This window comes from Trypanosoma cruzi, genomic scaffold, assembly GCF_000209065.1.
Source record: "Trypanosoma cruzi strain CL Brener 1047053516773 genomic scaffold, whole genome shotgun sequence".
Classification (NCBI taxonomy): domain Eukaryota; phylum Euglenozoa; class Kinetoplastea; order Trypanosomatida; family Trypanosomatidae; genus Trypanosoma; species Trypanosoma cruzi.
Window position 1 is genome coordinate 1 of NW_001849492.1, and position 25,113 is coordinate 25,113.

The following is a 25,113-nucleotide window of genomic DNA, read 5'->3' on the forward strand; positions in this document are numbered from 1 at the left end:
ACACACAAGAGCCGAGACAGACCCGCATGGCGGCGTCGCAACCGACAGCCATCGAGCGCGTAAAAGAATAAAGTGTTGACGCGGAAAAGGGGTGGAGGATTCGCCAGTTGCCAGCAGTCAAAGCGTCTTTTCTCGCTCACGTGGGTCGGCATTGCACAACAAGGGGCGGCACCATACGCGCACAACACACACACAAGAAGGACGAATAAAGAAGTACGGCGGCACTCAGATACGGGGGAAAAGAGTCCACGTCAATTGTGCGGCCTGTTTGCTCATAGATGACCGGTTTGTAATCACGCCACTGCCCTGCAGTTCGTCAGTCTGCAGGAGAGTGGGAAATGGAGGGAAGGGAGACGCAGTGCGGCCCTCATCCATCTCGGTTGGTGGTTGCACCAGTCACGCCATCTCCTCAGATCGCCTGCAGCCAAGACCGTCACCGTCAGCAGCGGTCGGTGCCTTCCTTCTCCACCGACGCCGCCACGCGCCTCCCCAAAAAACACAACGGGGGAGCAGCAGCCACACGCAACTGCCACCACAGAGTGCGAGAGGAGCAACCAAACGCACTGCAATACATACATCTTCTAGGTGTCGCCGTGTGTGTGCCTACGACCAATAAAAAAAAAAAGCAAAGCATATGAGGGCACACACGACCACACAAGAGTGCCAAACAAAAAGAACAAACAGGATGACTGCTGAAACGCAACACTTCACGGCTGCCCACGCCGTGGCGAGCCGCGGCACGCATGCTGAAAAGTAAAAAGACGAAGATGTATTCGCCTTCCACTATGCATTCATTCACAAAAAAAAAAAAAAAAATGCACGCTGCTACGTGGCCCCCAAATCGGTGCGTTTGTTTCGCCTGCAGATAAAAATAAATAAATAAATACGTTACACTCGTTACAGTCGTTTAAATCCCCGGTGCCCACACATTATTTATATTCCACTGGGACACTCGGCGTGGTTTCGTGTCCCCATTCCATTGTCTCTTTTATTAGCCGGCGCCGTCGGCGTCGCACACAATGCCGGGAGTGTTTCTGATCAATCAAAAAAAAAAACACTCAGTAGATCCCTTAATTGTCGGAGGAACACAACAACAAAAAAAAAAAAACGCGGTGCTGGCGCTGGGGAGAGCATGCTTCCACATGGAGGAAGAGCTCTGCGCGGCGAAGGGGGTCTAAAGAAAAACAAAATGGTTAAAATGAACGGTGCATCCACAGAAAGTGGCAATTACTTTAAAAGAGCGCGTGGACAGATGCATATGTTCCCGCTGGAGGCAGGAAGTCCTCACTGCAATTTCTCAGCAAAGGGCCACAAAGCCGCTCAGCCCCAGAAGCAGCAACTGCGACACGCCCCCACGCATGGAACCGTCACCGTTTCCTTTTTTGGCGTCGCTCTTCTTGACCATTTTTAGTTCACCGACACTCAGTGGGCGGTCGTACAGAAAGACGTTCGTCACCGTCACATTGCTGTTGATGTCTCCCTCGTCGCCCTGAAAGTAGAATTGTGTGATTTCATGTCCCAGCGTCTCAAGTGTTGTTATATTCTCTGGGCTCCCCACAATCAAAACATCCACGTACACGGAGCCCTTGTTGCCGTCCTGTAGCATGAGCGCCACTTGGTGTTCTCTCCCCAGCTCCCAAGTGGTGTTCGATGTCGTTTTCTTCCCATCAAACACCGTCTCCCACGTTTTATTCATGCTGTACGACAGCCCAATGAAGTTCGTGCTGACGGGTGCACCCAGACTCGCACCCAGCAGAGGAGTGCTCCCCTTCGGAACCTCGTGGACGATCACCGTCGCCACAAGAGTGAATCTGCGGTTCACAAAGCCGTACTGATTATTATCCTCCCGATTGTTCACGAGCCATGTTGCCATGGATCCAGGCCCCGTGAACTTGAAACCATTTTTGACCATCGCTGCCTTCGTCACGGATGCATTCACGCAGCGGTAATCGTCGGTCCATGTGTCGCCACCGGACAATGCGTCGGACAAAACTGCCACCAGACCAGCCGTGGGTATGGTCAATTTGGAGAAGGAGGCGTCAAGCTGCGCCCAAGTACTGAGGACGGACTTGATCGTCTTCAGCTCCTCAGTCAGGCGGGCAAGTGAAATGACACTGCCTTTTTCATTGGTCCTCTGTTGTAAAAGATGCGAACGCACCATCCGAGTACAGCAGGCTGCTGGCGAGCTCCCAATTCACAGCTTCCTCCATGGCAACGGGACCAACACAAAACAAGCGGATGTTGTCCGTCACCCAAAGGTAGAGCGCATTGGCCCCATTCTCCCCCGAGAAGTCTCCTCTCTGTGTGTACAGCATGACCTTCCTGCCCTCAATGGTCGCGGTGATGAGGGCTCCCACATGCAAACTCTCGTCCCAACGGACTCCTGAGAGTGACATGACCCACACGCCTGAAAGTGTTCTGGCAGCATTCTTCCACGTTGTCCCCATATCACGCGACTCGAACACACTCTGGCCTTCAAAACATTCAGCAATCATGAGAATCTGTCCATTCTCCCATTCGGTGATGCGGGGCCAAGGCATTCCACAGAAGAAATGCCCTCTGGGAACACCCAGTTACTGCCGTTGTCCGTCGAATAAGTGACTATGGAGAAAGATTGATTTTTCCCCTTCGCCGCCACCAGGGGAAACACAAGCATGTCATTCTGCAACACAATGCCTGAGCCACCAGCAGTCACAAATTCCTTCAGGTGATCTTAAGTGAGTTTGGAGATCTGTTGCAGGAAATATTTGGATTCTTCCCAGTTGATCATTCCACTTGGCTCGCCGTCCTTGGGCTGCGTGTTCACACCAACAACCACACTTACACCCCGGTTGGTAACGGCAAAACGCGGACCAATAGGCTCTCTGAGCATATGGCTTCCCACAAGCAGAAACATCTTATTGCTCTTCGCAATGGTTGTGTTTTTAGACGCAGAGCGCAAATGATTCTCACCAACCACTGTATTAAACACAGTGTATGCCCATTTATCCTTACTGTGCTCAGTGGTGAGAGATGGGAAATCCCACACAGAGTTGGCATCCCCCGCAAAAATATCAGAGAAGGGAAGCTGACTTGCTTGATCATCGAATGAATTATGCGGCAAGAGAATTTCTGCAAGCACAGCCATTACTCCACCAGCACTAACAAGAAAGGGGCCGCCAAACAAAAGCCTTGTTCCATTTTCAGTGCCCTCTTTTGCCAACAACTGCATCTTATTCGGAAAAAAAAATCGATCAATTACGGCATCTGCAAGCCCCCAGAATTAATCTCTACAGCGTGTGTAGCTCCTCCACTGCGGCAGCACATCATCACGACGAGGAGGAAAAGCAGCACAAGAGAAGTAAACACACGCCGGGACATGTTGGGTCTCTGCGGCTCACTCTCTTTTCCTTCCCTCCTCCTTCCGCTGGATCCGGTCACGCGGCGACGGTTGTGTGTGCGGGGTGCCTTCACTGTAGCAACACGTGAGAGCATGTAAATATGTGTGTGTGTGCTGTTGTTGGTTCTTTTGGTGCCTTCGAATTTCACAGTGGCGTTTAGTGCTTGTTTGCTTTCCTTCTAGCGTGTGCTTTATGCGAGAGGTGGAGAGGACAACGACAGCGGCAACACATCAGACATGTACGAAACCCTATATATTGATACCATCACATTAAAGTAATTACTTACCATCCTAAGCGCTTCAAACATGGTATTCCCATTTACAACGACGTTAGAAGAAAATGTCTCTGAAATATCCCCTCAAAAAGTGAAAAAAAAAAATGTAGGTTTTCATTCAACAAAAAGAACTGCTCTTGAACCGCGCAACAAATATTGCAGCAAAACAAAACGCAAACTCCTGTAATTATAACCTAGGCTTTATAATGGCATTTTCATTATTAAAAACATACGAAATCTTATAACTCATTTTATAGCTAAAAGGTAGTCATAAATTCCAATACTCACTTTTTTAAGAAACAGAAAGCAAAAAATCATTCCCCCATTCTTGGTACCTAAAATATAAATTTTACTAAACGTTGCATTTGAATCAGTCAACCTCTATTTTTCACAATTGCATCAGATACCATTGGCGTTTTCCTCACGAATCATATATATATATATTGCTTTCCTCTGGTTCGTTATACAAAAAACCTCTATATACAGATATGATAATGGCCCAAAAAAATTATCATGCTCCCTGATCTGATATTGTGGGGAAGTGTTCTTCATTCATGCCCGCTCGGCATCCACACACACAGCAAACAGCTTCAACACCGATGATACCGTGAATTGGAATTTCTGCAAAATTTTGACCACACAATAACAATCCTGCCGTAGTGCTAAGAAAAAAACGATGGACGGCCTTACCCAGAACCTGCCTGACCATCGGTTTTCATTTTCCATTTTGGCAAAAAAAGGGCAGGATTCGGAAGGAAACAACTTGCCAGAAAAACAAAGGACGCCACGCCAGGACCGCCCATCATTTTCCGCGCGAGAAACCCGCAGCCACAGCAAACGCGCGACGGCATTAATTCGGAGCGGCCGTCGGAAACCGGCGCCCTCCGTCCATTTCCCTGCTCCCGCGCGCCGGGTGTCGCTGGTGGTTTCGAGGGCGCGGCCCCCGTATGGTCGTTTTTGTGGTTTTCACCTTGTTTCAGGAGCTTGTGAAGAGAGTGACGGCGGGAAAGCTGGTTAACGTAATTAATTTAAATCCTGATGGAACGAATTAACTTCATTATGATATTTTCTTTTTTATGAACGCGGAAAAAGCAAAACTTTAGGGGCGAACGGAGAGCAGAAAGCGAATAGGCAATTTTATTCTTGCTTTGTCATCCACCCACTTTTGATTCCCACCGCGCGGCGGGGTCTTGTGTTTGGAGGACCGCAAAGTCTGCCACTTCGTAAGTAATTATCTTTCAGATTCTAACTGAGGATAAAAGACCATGCGAACGGTCAATCGAATTTCTATATTGAATGAAAAGAAAACGATGAGGCAATTAACTACCTCTGCGATAAACCCCTTTTCCCCTACCTTTTTTTGGTTTCCATAGGAAATTTCAGGATCCGGCCAGCGGCACAGATAATTATTCAACGCGAAATTCTCCTTTTTTTCTTCCAAACTCTTTTTTTTTTTTTTTTTTTTTTTTTTTTTTTTTTTTTTTTTTTTTTTTTTTTTTTTTTTGGATATGAGGAATCAAAAGTGAGTTATATCCCGTCTTTTTTTTGGGATTTGGACCGCCCCCAAATTCCTCTGCTCATATTAATGAATTATGCCTTTCCTTCTTCCCCCCACATATCTTTATTTTGACATGTATTATGACTAGAACCGTGGTTTCTACCCTTGGCTTATTATTATTATTATTATTATTATTATTATTATTATTTTACCTTTTTTTTTTCTGCTTTTGAATACAAGATCATAAAAACAAGAGTAAAAATATTCATGTCTCATCCAAATGAACCCAATCGCTTCTGTGAGAAAACAGACGAGAAAGTTGTAAATGTTAAGAAAAGCGGAATTGTTCTTTTTGACTGGGAGGAACGTGATGGAACACGGTCGGAGGATTATTTGCCTTCTTCTGAACTGGATTTAACCCCTCAAGAAGACGACGAAGCCAGTGAAGAGGTTCGCATTGGAGTCATTGAAAACGCCAGTCTTTTTAAGTGCGCGTTTAATATATTTAAGGGAAATGTGGGATCTGCCGTTTTTCTTTTACCTACCTTCTACAAAGATTCTGGGTACATTATTTCCCCAATTATTGGATTGCTTATTGGGTCTATCGTTGTGGATTGTTCTCGATTACTCGTCCGCGCTAAAACAAAGGTAAACCGGAAATCCGTCTCAAATTATTTAGAACTTTGCGATTTTGTACTTGGGAACCCCTTTCGCTATGTTCTTCTTTTGGCCTTGCTTTTGACACAATTCGGGTTTTGTTTGCTCTACCTACAGCTTTTTGGTGGATCTATGGCAAAACTGGTGCCAAGCTTTTCAGGAGATGATTATGTTTGGATGACCGTTATGTTTGCCCTTGTTCTTCCGGTGTCGTTTTTTACCGACAACTTGTCGTTTCTTGCGATTATATCCATCATTGCCACAATATGTGTTTTTTTCGCGCTGATTTCTACAGCCGTTCTGTCGTTTATGACACTTCATGAAAAAGGCGTGGAACCGAGCACGACACCTTTTGGGACTTCTGTGCCACTTGGTTGGTTTAATAATATGGCAAATAATATGATGATGCTTGAGGGAATTGGTGTTGTTTTACCAGTTGAAAATTCATGCAAGAACAAACCCCGATTTTCTCTGCTGCTCACTGTTGTTCTGTACCTGGTTGTTGGTTGGTATTTGCTGTATGGTTTGAGTGGATATCTGGCCCATGGTGAGGTGCTTAAAGTCTCGCTTGTGGATGCGCTTGATGTGAACCCATTTTCCATTGCTGTGCGTGTTGCATTTACAGTCAATATCATATGCACATATCCCATCCTTTTTATGCCCGGGATCTTGCAACTTGATTCACTTCTTGGGTGGCCCCCACGATCGTGGAAAGGAATCTTGATGAGAATTGTAATAAGTCTTATTATTTATGGTATTGCAATGGGTGCGGGAACCGGTGCTGTGAATATTGTTGTTTCTTTGATCGGTGCACTTCCAGCGGTAGTCATGTTAATAATATTACCCTCATTGCTTTCACTGTGTCTAGAAAACAGTGTCGAAGAACCTCATGAACCCAGAGTGACTTGGGTATACTGGCGCCACAACCTATTTGGCAGACGATGCACTTTAATAAGGTTACGTGTCTACATTTATTTATGTCTTGGCATTGTTATTATGGTTGTGGGGACACTCAGCGTTGTGAAGGGTTTAGTGGAGTGATTTTTCTGATTAGACGCCTTTTTTTTTTTTATTTTGCAATTCGATGTTTTTTGTTTTGTTTTGTTTTGCAATTCGGTGTTTTTTGTTTTGTTTTGTTTTGCAATTCGCTCTTTTTTTTATTTTTTATTATTATTATTATTATTTTGTTTGTTTGTTTGTTTATTCAACCTACAATGTCTTTTGTTCAGAAGACACAATTCGGGAAAAAAATACAAGGTTATTATTATTGTTATTATTATTATTCAACGATGATGTCTTTATATATATATATATATATATATATATATATATATATATATATATATATATATATATATGCCTTTCTCTTCTAATGAAATTGACACGTTACTTTTATGTTGTTTTACAGAATAAGCTACATGTGAATCCTTTTTTTAATTTGATGTGTTTGCATGAAAAAAGGGAAAAGTTAAAAGTATTATTATTATGTGATCCTGTATACCTCAGTATGTAAGGAAAAAAATGTCGTGTTTGGTTTCCTAGGGCCAAATTGTTGTTACACTTCTTCTCTCTTTTTTTTTTTTTGTTTTGTTTTTGTTCGTTTGTTTTTGTTTTGTTTTGTGTGTGTGTGAACCTTTTAACTAGATTTACATTTGCCCAACATGGAACAACAGCGTCTCCATGGCTTTAGGTTGTCAAAAAAGGAAATTGAAGAACGAAATAAGATGGAACAGAGACGCAAGTGGAACGAAAAGCTTGAGCGAGTGGATGTTGTGAAACTACGGACTGAACTGGAATCACTGAACAGGGCTTCTTTTCTGACTCCCCAACAAAATGAAAGAAAAAGGCTTGTTTCAAGAATGGTGAGTGATCTTGAACAGAGGGCTCGCGTAACCTCTGATATGCAGAAAGAATCTCAATTAGACCCACGATGCCGAAATTTAAGTATTTCTACCTCTTCTTCAGAGGATTATGACGATCTTTTTGACCGTGCACGTGTGGATTCTACAGTTAGGGACAGCTTCCCAACGAAAGCCTTTCAATTGTTACCAAGGAGTTTGCGAAAACGAAATAACGAGGGTGCTCTAATTGCTGGAGGAGATAAGAAGCGCGCAAAGATGGCTGAAGATGCTTTGCTTTCTAGCAGTACTGTGGGTGATAATATAGAAGAGTTTTTCGATTCATTGTAATTGTTTTTGTTGTTATTTTCCCATGTAAAAGTAGCATATCTTGTATACAATATCTGAACGACAGTTGTCATTTAAATTGGGGTTGTAAGTCTTTTTGTTTTTTGCATATATTTTTTCTTTAAGGGTTATAGAACATCTCTTGTGTAAAAGAATAGAAGAACATAAGAAGAAAAAGAAACTTATTATTAATATTATTATTATTATTAGTATTAGTATTAGTATTATTCTTTATAAAAGATGGCCTTGAGTTCCCGGCTTAGATCACTCTTATTGACGCGAATGGATCATGCGCGGTTTATCGATAATGGGAAATGGTTGCAAGGTCTTTTGGAGGGATTCTCGGTTGAGAATGTCCTTGGTATTCCCTCTGTCGGCACGTCTCCTTGTGTTATGATATATGGTTCTTTTGTGGCCGGCACCGCATTTCAGGATGGGGACGCTGACTATACCATCGCGTTTATTTCAAAAAAATCACATGAGGAGCTTTCAAGACTTGAAAAGCTTAAACCGTCGTCTTCGAATTTTCTTGAAGTATCACGCGAGCATCATCAATATGTTTTATCATCAATTCTCAGGCATATCAAAAATCAGGATCCTTATGCTGGCCTGGAACATGAGCGCATATTTATGGCACGAGTCCCCATTGTTCGATTAAAGAGAAAGAAAAATACGGGGGATGATGGTATGAGGTTTGACCTTTCTCTTTCATTAGATGGTTTTCGAAATTCTTTATTGATTCGGTTATATATGGAGTCTGATCCACGTCTTAGGGCTGGGGCGCTCTGTGTAAAAAGATGGGGTCTTTCTCAGAGAATTCTGGATGCTCGACGAGGGTGGATTTCCCCTTACGCGCTGACTGTCATGTATATATTTTACATGCAAGCAACAGGACGAAGTCGTTTTGTGATCAATGAAAGTAGGGTCGATAAAATGCTGGAGGCTGTAGCGGCAGGAATCTCTGAAGAATATGGTATAAATTGTTCACAGTTTTATGAGAATATTCCTTGTGTTGATGTAAATGCGTCTGACGTCTTGGCTGATTTAAAAGGTTTTTTTTGTTTCTTTAGTGATTCTAGACAATTTGACTTTGATGCGGATGTTGTTGATATTCGAACCAAAGGTAAATGCCTTTCTAAGGAGCGATGGCTTGAAAATATGAGGGGATTTAGCGAAAAGGAGCGATGGGAACTTTTAGGTTATGAGTTGATTATGGTGCGGGATCCTTATGAACCACACAACTTAGGTCGAAGTGTGGATTTTTTTCGTGCTGAAGTTATTCGTGAGGCATTTCGATTGGCTTCAGAAAAGTGTGCTGAGGATCTACTAGAGCTCTAAAAATTATTATTATTATTATTATTATTATTATTATTATTATTATTATTATTATTATTATTATTATTATTATTATTATTATTATTATTATTATCATTTGGCTTGTTTGTTTGTTCACGTTTTTTGTTTGTTTGTTTGTTTTTTTGATTTACTCAAATGAACAAAACGAAACAGCCGACAGGGGAAATTAGAAAATTACCTACATTGCTTATTTGGTGAATTTCAAATCCAAAGTTATTGGACTGAAGTAAAATGACTGCTAAATTTTTTAATTAGATTTATTTACTATTAAATTTATTCTGCTACTCTTCATTGTTAAATATATATTTGCTTACTTGATTTATAATCAGTAAAACGGAAGGGGAAGCTTTTCACGAAGCCTATTTTTTCATGAGCAACAAGAAGATTGGTGAGATTCAGCGGAACGAGGAATTTCGAATTTCGCTGGAGGCTCAGGATTCCGAAAGCACTTTGCCCCCGGGACAGTGGCCTCTTTTGTTAAAAAATTATGACCAAATGAATGTGCGATCCTCAAATTTTACAATCCTCGAGTGCGGTTGGTCACCTCTACGGAGGCCTTTGAAGGAATACTTAAAGTATGGTATGATTAATCTGGATAAACCATCGAATCCTAGTTCACATGAGGTTGTGTCGTGGATCAAGCGCATTTTGAAATGCGACAAGACTGGACATGCAGGAACCTTGGATCCCAAGGTAACTGGAGCACTTATTATTTGTATTGATCGTGCGACGCGTTTGGTCAAGTCCCAACAAAATGCTGGTAAGACGTATATCGGCGTTTTACGTCTTCATGACACGGTAAGTGAAAAAAAGGTTCTTGCGGCCCTTCAACGTCTTACGGGTCCCTGCTTTCAAAGGCCACCTTTAATTGCTGCGGTGAAGCGTCAGCTTCGTGTTCGTAATATATACTCTAATCAGCTAGTAGAGTATGATAAGCATCGTCATTTGGTCGTGTTTGAAACACATTGTGAAGCTGGCACCTACATTCGAACTCTTTGCGTTCATCTCGGACTAATTCTTGGGGTGGGTGGACATATGGAAGAACTTCGTCGTATTCGAACGGGGGTGATAAGCGAAGATGATCACGTCTCTACCATGCACGATGTTCTTGACGCGCAATGGCTTTATGAAAATGAAAAGGACGAGACATATCTGCGTCGTGTCATTCTCCCTTGCGAATATATTCTTACAAACTACAGACGTGTAGTGGTGAAGGATTCTGCTGTGAATGCAGTATGCTATGGCGCGAAGCTTATGATTCCTGGATTATCGCGTTTCGACAATGGAATTGAAAGAGACGATATTATTGTGTTGATAACAACCAAAGGTGAGGCCATTGCTCTTGCATACGCTGAGATGTCAACCTCGCAAATGGCATCAGTGGACCATGGTATTGTTGCCCGAAGCAAGCGTGTAATAATGGATCGCGACACATACCCGCGACGATGGGGTCTGGGACCTGTTGCCGTTAAAAAGCGTTCGATGATGAAAGATGGTCTTTTGGATAAGTACGGTCGTCCTCAAGGGAATACGCCTTCAGATTGGTACTACGTAGACTACGGTGGGGTGAAGACCAATGCAGAGGGTGTTCAGTACGGTGAGGCCCCAAGAAAATCCACAAAGCGCCCTCGAAAAGCCGAGGACGACTCTGAGTAAAATCGTAATTAAAATACCCAAGGAAATATTTTTTAAGTTCTTACTTGTTAAACCTTCGAGGAGGAATAGCAAAAAATTTTAGGAAAGAATATGATTCGCTTTTTTCTCCCCCTATACATATATATTCTTATCAATTTTTATTACATTTATTTATTTATTGCTGCACGTGTGCGTGCGACGGGACAGCAGGTTTTTTCTGTTGTTCCAAACTGATTGTCCTCTTTTATGTTTTATATTTTTTATTTTTTTTTTCTATTTATGTATTTATTTATTTATTGTGTCTGCCTTTAGTGATTCGAATTTATTGTCTCCAGGAATAAAATACCACCAACAACAGCAAAAGGGGAACTATGTCAGGAAAACTCCGCCTGTACAAGGAAAAACTTGAGGGATATAATCGTTTTTATTCGATTGTTAAAACGATAAAAATGGTGACCCTTGCCAAATATCGAACTGCTCAAGGTCGAGTCAAAACACGTGACTTTACACTTCGTTATACTGAAAAGGCTTTCAGCAAGCCTCATGCCTCCGAGAAAGAAGCTGTAGCTTCCGCGAAAAACGCTCTTGTTTACATTCCGATTACTACGAATCGAGGCTCTTGTGGGGCTTTGAACAGCAATACGATTCGCTGCATTGATCTTGTTGCGTCAAATAAGATGGTACTAATGCCTATTGGTAAAAGGGGAATTGATTCCCTGTCAAAACTTTATCCTAATGAGTTTAAATATGGCATTATAAATGATATGAGGGAACCAATGCATTTTGCATACGCGACATACATTTTGGAAAACGCTTTCAACGTTTCTGAGGAAGCGGACCGTTATCAAGTCATTTTTCATCGCTTTGTCTCTGCAGGTGTTCAGAAACATGCTGTGTATAATATTCCTTCTTTTGAGAAGTGGAAGGAAGACCTTGCCGACGCCGCTAGTACTGAGAATCAGAAGAGTCGTTACCTTTTTGCCAATGCTCTGCAGAATGAGGAGGAGCAATTTATCCGGGATTTTTACGATTTCCATGCCTCTCTTGCGATACTTAACGCAGTTGGGGAAAATGAGCTTTCCGAGCAGGCTGCACGATTGGTGGCAGTTGAGGGTCAGTTGACAAACATCAGCACCTTGAAGCAACGAACAAGTTCATTGTACAACAAGACTCGTCAGTCCGGTATCACCGCGGCTCTTATTGAAATCCTTTCAGCCATGAGCTCTCTGGAGGGAAGCACCACCAAGGGCGTTCAGCGCAACAAATTCTGGGAAGGGTCGAAAATTAATTAGTATGGTAGTGAATGGATATATATATATATATATATATATATATATAAGGTGTAAATGAAATTAGTGGAAGAGGGAATTAGATGGGTAGCGCGTTGCGTGGCGCTGGGGAGTGTCTCGTTTTATGACTTTTGTATCTCTCTGTTTGAGTGTGTGTGTGTGTGTGTGTGTGTTTTATTCTTTTTTTGTTGTTGTTGTTCTTGTTAAATATTTATTAATGATTTGCTTTTCCTTCTTGTGTGGCTTGAAATTATTTCCTCTACTGTTTGTCTCCACGTCAATTTTGCCCATAACTCATCTTGACTTTCAATCCTTAGCGAGTGTTTTGTTGTTTTTGGGATAGTCGTTTTTTGTTTGTGTGTGTGTGTGTGTGTGTGTGTATTTTTTTCTTTTTTCTTCTTCTTGGAGGGGCTCCTACACGTTTATGGGTATAATGAAGCCACAGAACGCTGTGGTCTTGGCCGGGGCAGCTGCTATAGTTGCCACTGGATCTGCTGCCGCCGGGACGATATCGTGTGCGGATGTGTATCCCCAATCAGCCGCGTTTTTTGGTTCGATGGGATGTGCCTCTGCGCTGATTTTTGCGAACCTGGGGTCGGCTTATGGCACGGCAAAGTCTGGTGTTGGCGTGGCCCATCTTGGTATCCTTCATTCTGAGCGGATCATGCGCGGTATTGTGCCTGTTGTTATGGCAGGTATTCTTGGCATATATGGTCTTATTGTTTCTGTGATAATTAACAACAATATCAAGACGGAGACACAGTCATACTCTGCGTTCTCTGGTTATCTTCACTTTGGTGCTGGGCTGGCTGCGGGTTTGTCTTCACTAGCTGCGGGCCTATCCATTGGGATCGCTGGTGATGCGGCAGTTCGTGCGTACGGCAAACAGGAAAAGATATTTGTGGCCATGATTCTCATGCTGATTTTTGCCGAGGCGTTGGGTTTGTACGGACTCATTATTGCGCTTCTCATGAACAATACGGCCAACAAGGTGAATTACGGCCAATGCCAATAGGGCTTGAAAGAGTGCCAATAATTGTAGGAATTTTTAGAGGAATAACAATAATAACAAAAAAAAAAAATTGATGAATACCGATGGTGATATTTTTCTGTTTTTAGTATCATTTTGATGTTAATTATTATTATTATTATTATTATTACTTTTTTAGCCATTGCGATTAATTTATGGAATTGTTTCTTTTATTTTTTCAATGTCGATTGTCTTTTGCTTTTTATTTTTCGTTGTTCTTGACCTCCTTTTTTACCTTTCCAAGTTCTTTTTTTGGATGTTTCGGAAGCGTGTTGCGTCTGTGGTGAAGAAGTACGCTTCCAATATTGCTCCTTTTCTGCTTCTGGCAGGGGTACTTCTGATTGTTGCAATTCCAGCTGTAAAGCCGAGAAGGAACTTTATTGATGAAAGTGCTGTCAATGTTGATGGAATTCCTGTGTTGATTACGAGCTCGGACGCATCTCATCACGATGCCACAATACACCAGTACCATCGCATTGTCCACGGCCAGCGTTCTGTGGGCTCGGAAAGTATTGCTGTTTACGTCAACACTGTGGAGAACTCATCGATTATACTGGCAAACTTTCTAATTCGTTCTCTTCAAAGGAAAAATAATATGGCGTGTGAGACACACTTTTACTTTGTCAATGGGAGTACATTGCATTGGCCCATCCCTAACTCCTTTGTCCGTGCAGCGCTGTTTATCAATGTTTCTTCTTTAAAGACACGCAATTTGTGTTTCAGTGTGTATGGTAAGAATGGAATGCAACCCAATCAGGATCTCTTTAATGTGGCAGTCGCAATGGCCCGCGAATGGAACTTGAATGTGGATATTCTTTGCCAAAATCCGCACATTCCATACTCGGTGACACGCTCAAAGTATGAACATTATTTGGCTGCGCTACAAACAGCTGTAATTGCTCCTCAAAACCCTCAACCATGGCATTTTTTCAGGCCAAGTGGTATCAGTATGTTGGCCATTGGAACGGAGAAATCGGATGGTTTATATGAACTCTCAGTTGCACATCATATTGCCGCGATGCATGAACAACTTATTGGAACCTTGAGTTATCTGGATGAAAGATTTCATCACTCTACCTCCGTATGGGTGCCTCTAAGCGTTACCGAGTACGTAGAGTATGATATTGCACAATTTGGAATTATTTTACTTGTGGCATCACTGCTTTCGGTGGGGTATTCCATTTATGAGTTAGAGGGGCTTTGTCTCTCTCCGCGTGTTGTGTTGATTTTTTTGGCGCCTATTCTTGCGTCAGGTGCAAACAAGTTTTTTGGCGTTTGGGGATCTTTTGTGTGTAGCATTTTTTTGACGATTGCATGGAGTGTGTGTGCGTGGGAATTGTCGTGGTTGACGATAAACGCAGTCATGTTGTGTCTTCTTATAATTCTCCAGCCCGCAACGGGTCTTCTTGTTGGTTCCGGAGTCGCCGTGCAACTTGTTTTTCTTCATGTAAAGTGTCAGAAGCCCCCTTTTTTATTTTTGGGCACTTTTTTTGCATGGGCTGTTTTATACTACTTTATTGTGATGCTCAAAATCCGTCATGACGACATGAATACTATAGGGGGTATTTATCTCTCTTTTTTTGTTTACCCGAACGCCCTATGGGTGACTAGTAGACTGATTAGATCAGTTTTACCAACAATGTAGCTTGAATAGTTGTTGTTATAAAGCATAGGATTTTTTTCTCTTTATGGTTTTTTATTTGTAGATAAATATGTATATAAATGGTTACGTCAGCTGCTTGTTATTTTACCTGTTCAATGAATATCTCTCTCTTTTTTTTTTCTTTCATTGTCACTTCGATATATATATATATTTTTCTCCATCTTCATGTGTGATTTTTACTGTTTAGCCCTTTTGAAGCCATCATGGCAAAGCGTACCGTTAAGATGGGTGTCATGGGACGCTATGGCGCCCGCTATGGTGCCAATCCCCGTAAGCGTGCCAAGAAGCTCGAGGTGTCGCAGCACGCGAGGCACTTTTGTTCGTTCTGCGGTAAATTTGCCTTCCGCCGCAAGGCTGTAGGCATTTGGCGCTGCGACGGCTGCAGCAAGACGATGGCGGGTGGTGCGTACACTTTGAGCACACCGAACAACAGCACTGTCCGCTCGACGGTCCGTCGTCTTCGTGAACTCAAGTAGGTGGGGGGGGGGGGGGGGGCAAATAAATTTATTTACTTTTTCCTGATTTTTGTTCTTGTCTCATCTGTTGTTTTTTTCACGGAAAAAGACAAACACAAGGGCCAGAGGGGAAGATGGGAACGTGTTGGAGTTTTACACAAGGGGATAGAATTTTACAACACGTCTTGGGTTCATCTTTTTACGCTTCCGCACTCTTTTCTACTGTTATTTTTTCCCTTTTTTTTTTTCTTTTTTTTTTTTTTTCTTTTGTTTTCTTATTATTTTCAGCAAGATCGCCAATGTTTTCTTCCAAAACTGAGTATGACAGAGGTGTAAACACCTTCAGCCCCGAGGGACGAATTTTCCAGATTGAGTACGCGATTGAGGCGATTAAGCTGGGAAGCACAAGTCTTGGAATCCAAACCCCCGATGCGGTTGTAATTGCCGCTGAAAAGCGGGTTCCTTCCGTGCTGGTGGACCCTTCCAGCATGAATAAGATTTTAGAGATCGATTATCACATGGGAACCGTATTGAGTGGCATGGTGGCGGATGCACGGATTCTCGTCGAGCATGCTCGTGTGGAGGCGCAGAATCACCGTTTCACCTACGATGAGCCAATGCGCGTTGAGTCGTGTGCGTTGGCCACCTGCGATTTATCTGTTCGATTCGGTGAAAGTGGGGGACGCAAGAAGCTGATGTCCAGACCATTTGGCGTTTCACTTCTTATTGCCGGTGTCGATGAAAACGGTCCACAGCTCTGGCAAACAGACCCTAGCGGCACCTACACACGTTACGACGCTCAAGCGATTGGTGCTGGTGCCGAAGCTGCTCAGACCGTGTTTAATGAAATTTATCATCGCAACATGACTGTTGAGGAGGCAGAAACGCTTGCAGTGCGAATCCTGAAGCAGGTGATGGAAGAAGAACTGACCAAAAGCAACATTGAGATTGCCATTGTTCCTGCATGTACAGGCAAGCTGGAAGTATATGATCAGACAAAAATACAAAGAATCATTGATCGACTGACGGAAGAGTAACGGCATCGGATGCATTTTATGGTTCTGTCTTTTTCTTCCCCCCCTTTTTTTTTCTTTTAATTTATTTTACTTTACTGCACGGTACCTTGTAGGAAATGAGATGTGTTTTTTGTTGTTGTTGTTGAGATTTTTTTTTTTTTTGATCCTACGCGTTTCCTGTGTTACTGAGAATATTTATGCTGCGCATTTGGAGATATTCATAGTCTTTTAAATGGACTTTTTCCGCTGCTCAAACTTTTTTTTTCTGCGTAATGAACAGGGAAGGAAACCTTCGAAGTCGTTCATCATGAACACAGCCACAACAGTAGGTGTCACAGGTGATGGCGATGCTCGCCAGCGCATCAGTCCCGAGGAATCAGAGAAGCGCAAACGCGTTTCAAGCGCCGTGCAGTTTCTTCACGACTCGCGTGTGAAAATCACACCGGCAGCAAATAAAATACAATTTTTAAAGTCGAAGGGCCTTACAACGGAGGAGGTTTGCGAGGCATTTGAGAAGGCAGGGCAAACAATCCCACTGGATGAGATTAAAAAAATAATGAATAAACCGTCTTTTGTATCGGGGGTTACCAACAACAATTTGGCGCCAGGACACGTGGGGAATGATGCAGCTTATGTTTTGCGACAGCACCCCTTTATGCCTCACGCTGGGCCGCTTTACACGCAGCAACCACCGCCGTTTCCACAGACGGCTCAAGGGGCCAAGGAAACCGACTGGAGGGATGTTATTATTGGCGTGGGCGCTGCGTTGATCAGTGGCTTTGCTGCCTTCAAGGCGTTTCAAATATACTCACCGTATGAAATTCGGCGCAAGGATGAGAGTGCCAAAAAGGGATCGCGAATGGAATCCCAGCGGCGGGGCAAGAGGCACGAAGGAAGTGTCTCTCCTGATAGGGGAGCAGAGCGCCCGGTAACATCTTTGCACACCATGGCACCCCCAATGCCTGCAATGCCCACACCGCTGCCCACCGCCACGGCAGCAAACGCTGCTGAGAGCACTGAACGGGAAATTCAAAAGTTGCAGTCGGAATTGAAGGAAACCCAAGAAGCGCTGGAGAAGGAAAAGAGAAGCAAAGCAGAGATTTCAGTTTCTCTCGGTAAATTGCGGGGACAAATTAACGCCTTATCTAGAACGAATGATAATTTGGAATCAAGAATCAAACTTCTTCAGGAAGAAGTTGACAAGGCAAATTCTGAGGCAAACAAACGAAAAGAATTGGATGCGAGTTTTACCGGGGCCGCGGACGGCGTGTCGAAGTCACAGTCGGAGGATGCCATTCAGCCCAATGGCCTACCTCTTTTGACACCCAAAATCCTAGCGGATACGGTAGGCTGCAATTCAGCAGCTTTGAATGGGTTGCCTGTGCTAACAGCAGTGGAATTCGTTCCAGAGGAGTGACTGTGTAGCGGAGAAACCTAAAAATAATAATAATAGGAGGGTGGGGGTGGGGGTGGGGAGAAAGCATCAAAGATGGTTATTAATGTGTAGTGCCTCACAGTTTGTTTAGGTGTGAAGAAGAAGAGGGTGGGGAAGCCAAGAGTGCGCGAATTTTATGCTCCCAATTTTTTTTTTCTTGTAATTTGTGCAGCTCCTCTTTAGAAAGGGTTTTTGTTGCCTGTGGGTGCGCAAAGAATAGTGCTTTAGATAATGCATCAAGAGATTGGGCTCTTGAAGTCCAATTTATTTTCATCATCTAACGCTAGAAAGAACCCTAAAATTGGGTCGAGTGATGCGGTGGGTAGAATACCAACGAGAGAAATAAAACATTTTTTTGCCATCGAGACAGACTCAGAAGGAAGTGGTTCCCGCCGTGTGGATATTGAAGGAAGCAGTGAACCTTGTCTGAAGAGACTGGGAATTTCCTTCAGTCATGGTTTGCTGCCTGCTTCCGTGAAAGACCTTGTCATTCCGTCCTCATCAGATTCATTTACTAGTCTTCGGGTTTCTCCTAAACGAGCAGAAGATGTGCATTTGGATGACATGGAGAACACAGAAGGGGAAAAGCGAAGACTTCCAGTTGGCGATCAAAGCAACATCTCTTCTTTAGGCTCTGGTGATGACGCAGAGAAAACACCTTCTAGGCATGAGTTGCAGACTTCTCTTGTTATTCCACCGGAGAGCACATTTATGAATCATGATGGAAAGCAGCAGGCATTAGAAAGCAGAAAATCCCTACTGATGGCGGAAAACATTCCCGTTGGGGACTTTTCGCATCGTTCTCAGCCTTCTCATCAGCGGCGCAAAGATTGCCTGATAGAACTGTATTATAGGGGGGTTAAAACAAGAAAGCAATTAGAAGAAAAGTTGGAGAGTATTCGTGCGGCACGGGAAAATGAGTTTAAAGCGTATTCCTTTCAACCAAAAATCACGAACCGTGCCAAGGCAATACCCCGCTCTGGGAGTGTTCCTGGGTGTTACGAGCGTGACACTCGACTTCGTCAACGTCTTCTTCTTGAAGCATGGAGGTCTGAGTCTGAGGGGCAGTGTCAGTCTGCTCCCAAAATTTCAAAGGGCTCTGAGCGTATAGTCCGTCGGGTTAGAGGCAACAGCGCGCCCGTGATTCCTGTGGAAGAAAGATTACATCTGGATGCGGCTCGACGTCGGTGTCGAATGGCAGAGGACGAAGAGGGTGTGAATCAGCATATTTCTTCAGTTAAACGAACCGCTGGTGATATTAAGATCCATATTGATCGTCTGTACATGTATGAGGAAAAACGTCAGTTGGCGCTGCGGAAGCTGCGGGAAGAGACGGGTGTGGGTCACTCCCAAATGCCCCTTTATGTGAGCAGTGAAGATGTCGTGAGGCGTCTTTCCAAACCCTTGAAGAAGAGCAGATGTGATCATTCCGTGGAGGAAAATTTGCTTTTTGCACCTCAACTTTCCCCTGTGACGGAGGAGCTGAGCCTCCGCGCCAGACGGCGGAGGATAGATGACTGGTACCTTTTTTTTACTCATCGACATGGAGAGGGCGTCTTCCCACCGAATGCGGTTGCTGAAAAAATACGTGAGGCACTGCAGCAGGCGGGTTTATTGGGGGCCTTTTCTCGGAGAGCCTTTGGCATGGCTCTTGATGAGTATGAGAAACGGAATGGGTTGCAGTTGTGGCACTCGACCCCGCCGCCTTCTACACCGCCGTTGAACGAAGAATTAACATTTGTACCGAGGATAAACTCTCAGAGAAATTTGAAGGCGCATGCGCAGATGGCACACGAGCGATTATTTTATGCGGCAAAGCAACAACAATTGGCCGTAAAAGAGGAAGAGCGAATGCGGCAAAAGGAACTTTTGGAGGAAGAGAAAAAGCGAAGGAAAAGGCAGCAGCGGCAGCAGCAACAATTTCGGGCATTGTCTAGAGAAAAAATGAAATCATTGGAAATAATTAGCAGTGCTGGGGATGAAAGAAGAAGTCCGCCATCCTCTTTAGTTCGGAGTAAAAGTCTACAGGGTATTGCAGACCTCTCATGCGATTCCGAGACTTCTGTGGTGTCGCCAGAATCTGTTAGTTCCAGTCCATCCGATCCGAGTTTCATGTCAGTTGCGGTAAAATCAGTGTCCTCATGTTCAAACTTGCTGGCCGCTGCAGAGCAGTTGCGCCAGTTAATAGATGCACCAGCGGATACAGAACGCAACAACATAAAACCAAGTTTTTTTCAACGGGATGAGGTTCCCTGTGCGGACAATAATAATAAACCGGCTTGCGTTCCTGCGGGCACATCTGAATTGGTATTCGCCTCTTCTGAGCCACCAGTTTTGCGAGTACACAAAAAGAAAAGTGATACCTTTGCAAATACGCGTGTGTCCACTGACTTATTGTTGGAATGCGCGTTAAGCCGTCTCATCTGGCCTGCAGACGTTGCCACACGGCGGCGAGAGTGGTGTAAAGGTCGTCGTCGCCTTCAGAGAGTGGGAAAGATGCTTTACCAAAATATGTAGTTTCTACCTCTTTCGCTTTTTTTTTTTTTTTTACTTTTTGACGACAGGGGTTTCTTTAGATTTGACGGCGTGGATTGGCGGTGATCATTTTAATGCGCTGATTTTGGCGGCAGCTCCCATTTAAAGAGTGGAGAGGTGGAGTTGCGTACTTGCAATGCAATTGTTGTTTTGATATTATTTATTTGTTTGTTTTATTTTTTGATTGTGTGGGTAAAAATGCGGGTTGATTAAGGGAAAAAGAAAAAAGAAGCGAGAGAACGAAGTAAGAAAAGAAAAAAGAAAAAAAAAAGATGGTTGCTGTGGCTGAAATTGAGGCGCGGATTCGCTCGAATTTGGAGCCCACTTCGTGTGAAGTGACGGCGATAAGTGAAGAAGACCGCAAGTACAGTGTGGCCATCGTGTCTCACATTTTTGAGGGCATGCCGCTTCTCAAGCGACACAGAATGGTCAATGATCTTTTCAAGGAGGAGCTTTTGTCAGGTGATATTCACGCGCTAACAATCGTTGCGAACCCCTCTTAATGATGATTGCGCTATCATCCACCTACGTCACTTGTGGGGTTTGAGGCTTTGGCTTCTTTTCTTGTTTCCTTCGCACCCAACTTCCTGAGTTCTCCACGCATGGAATGTCGTTTTTGCTGTTTTGAGGCTGCTGTTGAGGAGGTGGGCCAGCGTAAGGCCTGCAGCTGCCGTGTTGGGATAGTCGTTTCCTTTTGTGCATAGGTGCCGCGTCGTGTTCTTGATGTCTTGGCGAGAAAAAGTTTGGAGTGTAGAAGATATTCTGAACGAAAGGGGTGTTTGCCTGCTGTTTTGGGTTTAACCGTGAAAGAAGGCGAGTTTTCTGACGATGACAGACGTGCAGCCACTTTCACCCATTGCTGTCGAAAAGGAGATATTGCCACCTTTAAATTCATTGACCGAATGTTTCTGCTTTCTGCTGCCGCTGCCGCCGTTTTTTTTTTTTTCTGTGTGTATGGAACTTTACCCAAAAGATTTAAATATTCCCCGATAAAAAAAAAAAGGATTTATGGACAGTACTTCTTTATGTCAGCACGCATTTATTTTTTTATTTGTAGTGTAGCGCTGTTTCTTGTCTTGTGTGTACGAGTGCCTGCAATTCTTTTTTTTTCCTTTTCTTGTTCTCTTACGCTGCTGTCTTATTTCTTGTTGAACGGACGTGGCAACTCTGTCCAGCAGAGGGGCTCAGGATGGTGAAGCCGTTCGTTCAGAAGAGGATCGTGAAGAAGCGCACGAAGAGGTTCACGCGCCACAAGTGCGAGCTCTTCCCGCAGCTCAGCAGCAGCTGGCGCAAGCCCCGGGGTGAGGATTCACCGGTCCGTCGCCGCTACAAGGGACAGAAAGCGATGCCAAACAAGGGCTACGGTAGCGACCGCAAGACGAAGTACATCACCCCGTCGGGATTCAAGAACTTCCCCATTCACAACGTGCAGGATCTCTACATGCTGCTCATGCAGAACCGCAAGTACGCTGGTGTCATCTCACACACTGTGGGGGCCAAGTCGCGCAAGGCTATAGTACGTAAGGCGCACGAACTGGACGTGCGCCTTATCAATGGAAACGCCAAGCTTCGTCGTTGTGAGAGCCACTGATTTTTGTTTTCCTCTGGTTTATTTATTCATTTTTACGTGTATATCCTTTACGCATAAAATACACCTGGAAAAAACCATTTATTCAAATGGAGCATTTCATTTTTACATATATTTTTTTTTTCTTTTTGTCCTTCTTGATTGAATTATCTCTTCTTTTTTCTTTCACTTTTTTTTTCTTTTTTTTTGCATTTCTGTGTGAGTGCTTGTGTGCATTGGAAAGAATTGCAGCAGTCAAAAATGCCCTTCGCTGATCATAAAAAGTACAAGATTCAACGGGAGGAAATGCCCGCCGTTCCTCACTTTTCCGACTTCAGTGACCCACGGTTCAGCTACACAGCCAACAAGCAGAAAAATGGAATTCTTGCCTACTATCAATGGCTTCACTGCATCGGCAACTGGGGCGAGGAACACTCTATGTGCAAGAAAATGCGCTGGTACCTAGAGCGAATGATGCAGGAGTCGTGGCTGGAGAAGTGGGAAGAGAAGCGTGCCCTAGGACACTTTGATCACGTTATCCTCTATGGTGTGAAGCCATGGAAGGAGTTTGAGCCGTTGTACCAGCCCGTGAAGAAGAATCGTAAAGGCGCCTATGAGTTTTGGTTGGATCGCGACTTTGAGCCCCTTTACGATGCGGATGCAGCGGACTTTCGTGAGAAGGCGCCAATCCTTCATGATGTCTTTGTTAATGGCAAGAAGCCCGTGTATGATTGAGTTGGGGGTAGGGAACAAGGAAAGGAAAAAAAAAGGGGGGGGAGGTGAGGGGCATGTAACTAAAAAAGAAAAAAATATATATATATGAAGGAAAACTCAAAAAAAAAAAAAAAAAGAGAGAGAGAGAGAAAAACGAAAAATACTGAGAGAACATAGTGATTAGGGAAAATGATATGCCCCTTTAGTTTAGTTCTGGGATAGCATGGGTAATGAATGTCTCTGTAGGGATAATTACTCTATTAGAACGAATGACTCTTTGAGAGGTGGTTTTGGTGGTGATGACGGGAGGTGGTTTTCTTTATTTTTGGCATTGGCTGGAAGGAAATTGCTTGTAAAACAAGAACAAGAGTAATACCACATGTTTTCTGCAGGACGGATACACTACCGACTTTTTCTTCTTTTGGGGAGGATTTGTTTGGCGCGCAAAGGGTATTACAAAAGCTCAAAGATAGAAATATATATACATATACATATATATTGTGTGTGTGTGTCGTTTGTTTTGCTACTATAATTTTGTTTCTTTGTTTTGTTTTTTGCACCATGTCCGAATCAGCGTATGGCCTTACTACTTTCAGCCCTTCGGGGAGGCTTGTGCAGATTGAATACGCAACCACAGCCGCGAGTAAGGGTACAACCGCCCTTGGGGTCAAGGCCATGGATGGAGTGGTCATTGCCGCAGAAAAAAAGACGACATCTCCTCTTGCTGCATCTTTGACGGTGCAAAAGGTTTTTGTTCTTGATGATCATGTTGGCTGCACTTACAGCGGAATTGGTCCCGATTGTCGGGTGCTTGTTGATGCTGCCCGAAAAGCGTGCCAAAAGTACCGTCTGACGTACCATGAGCCCATGCCGGTTAGTCAACTCGTTCGTCACATAAGCTCTCTGTATCAAGAGTTCACGCAATCTGGTGGTGTTAGACCTTTTGGCTGCTCGCTTCTTGTTGCTGGTGCCGACTCCCAGGGCAACCATCTCTATCAGGTGGACCCCAGTGGCACTTTTTGGGCGTGGAAGGCCACCTCGATTGGCAAGGGAAGCACCGACGCCAAAACATTCCTGGAGAAGCGCTACACAAATGAAATGGAAATAGAGGATGCGGTGCATACAGCCCTCCTGACTCTGAAGGAAGGCTTTGATGGAACGATGACAGCAGAAAACACGCAGGTAGGACGGGTGAGTGAGGGAAAGTTTGAGCTTTTCACTGTGGACCAATTGAAAGACTACTTGGACCAGATTTAATGCCGCAGGCGAAGTCTTTTATATGGATTTGTGAACCTTTGCCAACTCCTTTTACCTCTTCTCCCGTGTCAATGTGTATTCACTCGCAAAGGTGAAAACCCAACAGCAGCAATAAGATGAACAAACAAAAAAAAGGAAGGAAAAAAAAGAAAAAAGGCTTCTCCAATGGAGCTCCGCAAAAAGAAAAGAGAAAGAAAAAAAAAGAAAAAGAGGAATAGCAGCCGGTATTTTGACGATTATACAATTATAAGTGTCTCCTCTTCAGAAGAATATATATATATATATATGTGTATATTTGCCTGTATGCTTGTGTGTGGGCGATTATGTAAAGCCGTGTTTTTTTTTTCTGTTTTTTTTAATTTGTTGTTGTCGGGTAGTGTGAAGCTCATGATTCAGAAGACACGAGCGCTATGGGATTCATCAATGAGTATTCAATGTCTCAAAAAGAAACTGCGGGCACGATGTGCATTGGATTGCAGCGGTAAAAGGATAATCACAACGGAGGATTTTATTGCAATATGTACCACAAACTTGTATGCACCTTCTCATGAACGCATGACGAAGTGTGAGGCTGCGCAGTACCTAGAGAAGCTCCAACATGCACGGGAAGTAATCGTCATTGGTGGGTACGTCTACATTAGGCCCTCTGATGTGGTGAATGCCGTACATTTAAAGTTGGAACTTCCTACCCTTTCTCGAGGAAATCCGATGAATTTGCAACAATGCCCCGTTCAACAATCCTGTGCTACTTTGAGAGTTGAGCAGAAAGGTGGGGTTCGTCGTCGCGAATTCTGGGCGATTGTTTCGTTACTTAGCGGGGCACAAATGACTGTCTTAGCGTATCTGACGTTTATTGTGTACGGTTGGGATGTCATGGAGCCTGTCTGTTATTTTGTGACGACATTCACGGCCCTCTGTGTCTACGCGTATTCCCTTGTGTGCCGGAGAAATTGCACCTTCCATGCCATTGATGATCAGATATTTTCACCATGTACACCACCGGCGACTCAGTGCTCCCCTGTCGCCAGGGAAATGTCTGTTGCCGATCGAACAATGTGCGCTGGCAAAGATTGTTTTGACTCCTCTTCATGGGATGATGATTGCGAGCTTTTGGAGCTGCTTGAAAGCTTTGATTTCACGACCATGAAGCGCCAGAATACCAAAGA

General features: G+C 43.8%; 16 protein-coding genes, 1 non-coding gene and 1 pseudogene across 17 annotated transcripts, besides 29 other annotated features; 16 read left to right on the plus strand and 2 right to left on the minus strand.

Moving 5' to 3' along the window:
* Window positions 1–3,491: a sequence feature (areas not merged during assembly with more than two copies in the genome that could not be assigned to a particular haplotype).
* Tc00.1047053504069.150 lies at window positions 105–175 on the minus strand. The gene has a single exon (XR_008255219.1). It is a non-coding gene; the product is annotated as a C/D small nucleolar RNA (snoRNA), TB8C3C3 (small nucleolar RNA).
* Window positions 866–886: a sequence feature (AT_rich).
* Tc00.1047053504069.140 lies at window positions 1,298–3,475 on the minus strand (annotated as a pseudogene).
* Window positions 3,492–5,193: a sequence feature (haploid, non-Esmeraldo-like haplotype).
* Window positions 4,633–5,065: a mobile genetic element.
* Window positions 5,100–5,158: a microsatellite.
* Window positions 5,194–25,113: a sequence feature (heterozygous, non-Esmeraldo-like haplotype).
* Window positions 5,323–5,360: a microsatellite.
* Tc00.1047053504069.120 (amino acid transporter, putative) lies at window positions 5,420–6,850 on the plus strand (the record flags this gene model as incomplete). Its single annotated transcript, XM_806423.1, has 1 exon — window positions 5,420–6,850. The coding sequence occupies one exon, from the start codon at window positions 5,420–5,422 to the stop codon at window positions 6,848–6,850; it is 1,431 nt and encodes a 476-aa protein (XP_811516.1).
* Window positions 6,899–6,950: a microsatellite.
* Window positions 6,974–6,993: a microsatellite.
* Window positions 7,068–7,093: a microsatellite.
* Window positions 7,109–7,167: a microsatellite.
* Window positions 7,381–7,430: a microsatellite.
* On the plus strand, window positions 7,471–7,998 carry Tc00.1047053504069.110 (hypothetical protein, conserved; the record flags this gene model as incomplete). The annotated part of the gene is made up of 1 exon (XM_806422.1): window positions 7,471–7,998. One exon carries the CDS (start codon window positions 7,471–7,473, stop codon window positions 7,996–7,998), a length of 528 nt encoding a protein of 175 aa, XP_811515.1.
* Window positions 8,178–8,224: a microsatellite.
* Tc00.1047053504069.100 (hypothetical protein, conserved) lies at window positions 8,236–9,333 on the plus strand (the record flags this gene model as incomplete). Its single annotated transcript, XM_806421.1, has 1 exon — window positions 8,236–9,333. One exon carries the CDS (start codon window positions 8,236–8,238, stop codon window positions 9,331–9,333), a length of 1,098 nt encoding a protein of 365 aa, XP_811514.1.
* Window positions 9,336–9,428: a microsatellite.
* Window positions 9,433–9,476: a microsatellite.
* Window positions 9,591–9,629: a sequence feature (AT_rich).
* Window positions 9,721–11,007, plus strand: Tc00.1047053504069.90 (centromere/microtubule binding protein cbf5, putative; the record flags this gene model as incomplete). Its single annotated transcript, XM_806420.1, has 1 exon — window positions 9,721–11,007. One exon carries the CDS (start codon window positions 9,721–9,723, stop codon window positions 11,005–11,007), a length of 1,287 nt encoding a protein of 428 aa, XP_811513.1.
* Window positions 11,125–11,166: a sequence feature (AT_rich).
* Window positions 11,241–11,284: a microsatellite.
* Window positions 11,358–12,278, plus strand: Tc00.1047053504069.80 (ATP synthase F1 subunit gamma protein, putative; the record flags this gene model as incomplete). The annotated part of the gene is made up of 1 exon (XM_806419.1): window positions 11,358–12,278. One exon carries the CDS (start codon window positions 11,358–11,360, stop codon window positions 12,276–12,278), a length of 921 nt encoding a protein of 306 aa, XP_811512.1.
* Window positions 12,294–12,324: a microsatellite.
* Window positions 12,425–12,448: a microsatellite.
* Window positions 12,627–12,655: a microsatellite.
* Tc00.1047053504069.70 (vacuolar ATP synthase, putative) lies at window positions 12,700–13,290 on the plus strand (the record flags this gene model as incomplete). Its single annotated transcript, XM_806418.1, has 1 exon — window positions 12,700–13,290. One exon carries the CDS (start codon window positions 12,700–12,702, stop codon window positions 13,288–13,290), a length of 591 nt encoding a protein of 196 aa, XP_811511.1.
* Window positions 13,411–13,435: a microsatellite.
* Tc00.1047053504069.60 (GPI transamidase component GAA1, putative) lies at window positions 13,562–14,950 on the plus strand (the record flags this gene model as incomplete). The annotated part of the gene is made up of 1 exon (XM_806417.1): window positions 13,562–14,950. The coding sequence occupies one exon, from the start codon at window positions 13,562–13,564 to the stop codon at window positions 14,948–14,950; it is 1,389 nt and encodes a 462-aa protein (XP_811510.1).
* On the plus strand, window positions 15,172–15,444 carry Tc00.1047053504069.56 (60S ribosomal protein L37a, putative; the record flags this gene model as incomplete). Its single annotated transcript, XM_806427.1, has 1 exon — window positions 15,172–15,444. One exon carries the CDS (start codon window positions 15,172–15,174, stop codon window positions 15,442–15,444), a length of 273 nt encoding a protein of 90 aa, XP_811520.1.
* Window positions 15,652–15,708: a sequence feature (A-rich).
* On the plus strand, window positions 15,723–16,460 carry Tc00.1047053504069.53 (proteasome alpha 5 subunit, putative; the record flags this gene model as incomplete). The annotated part of the gene is made up of 1 exon (XM_806426.1): window positions 15,723–16,460. One exon carries the CDS (start codon window positions 15,723–15,725, stop codon window positions 16,458–16,460), a length of 738 nt encoding a protein of 245 aa, XP_811519.1.
* Window positions 16,747–17,856, plus strand: Tc00.1047053504069.50 (peroxin 14, putative; the record flags this gene model as incomplete). The annotated part of the gene is made up of 1 exon (XM_806416.1): window positions 16,747–17,856. The coding sequence occupies one exon, from the start codon at window positions 16,747–16,749 to the stop codon at window positions 17,854–17,856; it is 1,110 nt and encodes a 369-aa protein (XP_811509.1).
* Window positions 17,895–17,914: a microsatellite.
* On the plus strand, window positions 18,106–20,391 carry Tc00.1047053504069.40 (hypothetical protein, conserved; the record flags this gene model as incomplete). Its single annotated transcript, XM_806415.1, has 1 exon — window positions 18,106–20,391. One exon carries the CDS (start codon window positions 18,106–18,108, stop codon window positions 20,389–20,391), a length of 2,286 nt encoding a protein of 761 aa, XP_811508.1.
* Window positions 20,626–20,682: a sequence feature (T-rich).
* Tc00.1047053504069.34 (hypothetical protein, conserved) lies at window positions 20,682–20,912 on the plus strand (the record flags this gene model as incomplete). The annotated part of the gene is made up of 1 exon (XM_806425.1): window positions 20,682–20,912. One exon carries the CDS (start codon window positions 20,682–20,684, stop codon window positions 20,910–20,912), a length of 231 nt encoding a protein of 76 aa, XP_811518.1.
* On the plus strand, window positions 21,599–22,000 carry Tc00.1047053504069.30 (60S ribosomal protein L32, putative; the record flags this gene model as incomplete). The annotated part of the gene is made up of 1 exon (XM_806414.1): window positions 21,599–22,000. The coding sequence occupies one exon, from the start codon at window positions 21,599–21,601 to the stop codon at window positions 21,998–22,000; it is 402 nt and encodes a 133-aa protein (XP_811507.1).
* Window positions 22,112–22,185: a sequence feature (A-rich).
* Window positions 22,238–22,711, plus strand: Tc00.1047053504069.20 (cytochrome C oxidase subunit VI, putative; the record flags this gene model as incomplete). The annotated part of the gene is made up of 1 exon (XM_806413.1): window positions 22,238–22,711. The coding sequence occupies one exon, from the start codon at window positions 22,238–22,240 to the stop codon at window positions 22,709–22,711; it is 474 nt and encodes a 157-aa protein (XP_811506.1).
* Window positions 22,728–22,851: a sequence feature (T-rich).
* Window positions 23,252–23,947, plus strand: Tc00.1047053504069.10 (proteasome alpha 2 subunit, putative; the record flags this gene model as incomplete). Its single annotated transcript, XM_806412.1, has 1 exon — window positions 23,252–23,947. One exon carries the CDS (start codon window positions 23,252–23,254, stop codon window positions 23,945–23,947), a length of 696 nt encoding a protein of 231 aa, XP_811505.1.
* Window positions 24,126–24,155: a microsatellite.
* Window positions 24,217–24,242: a microsatellite.
* On the plus strand, window positions 24,335–25,113 carry Tc00.1047053504069.4 (hypothetical protein, conserved; the record flags this gene model as incomplete). The annotated part of the gene is made up of 1 exon (XM_806424.1): window positions 24,335–25,113. A coding segment is annotated over one exon (779 nt), but the record flags the coding sequence as incomplete, so codon positions are not given.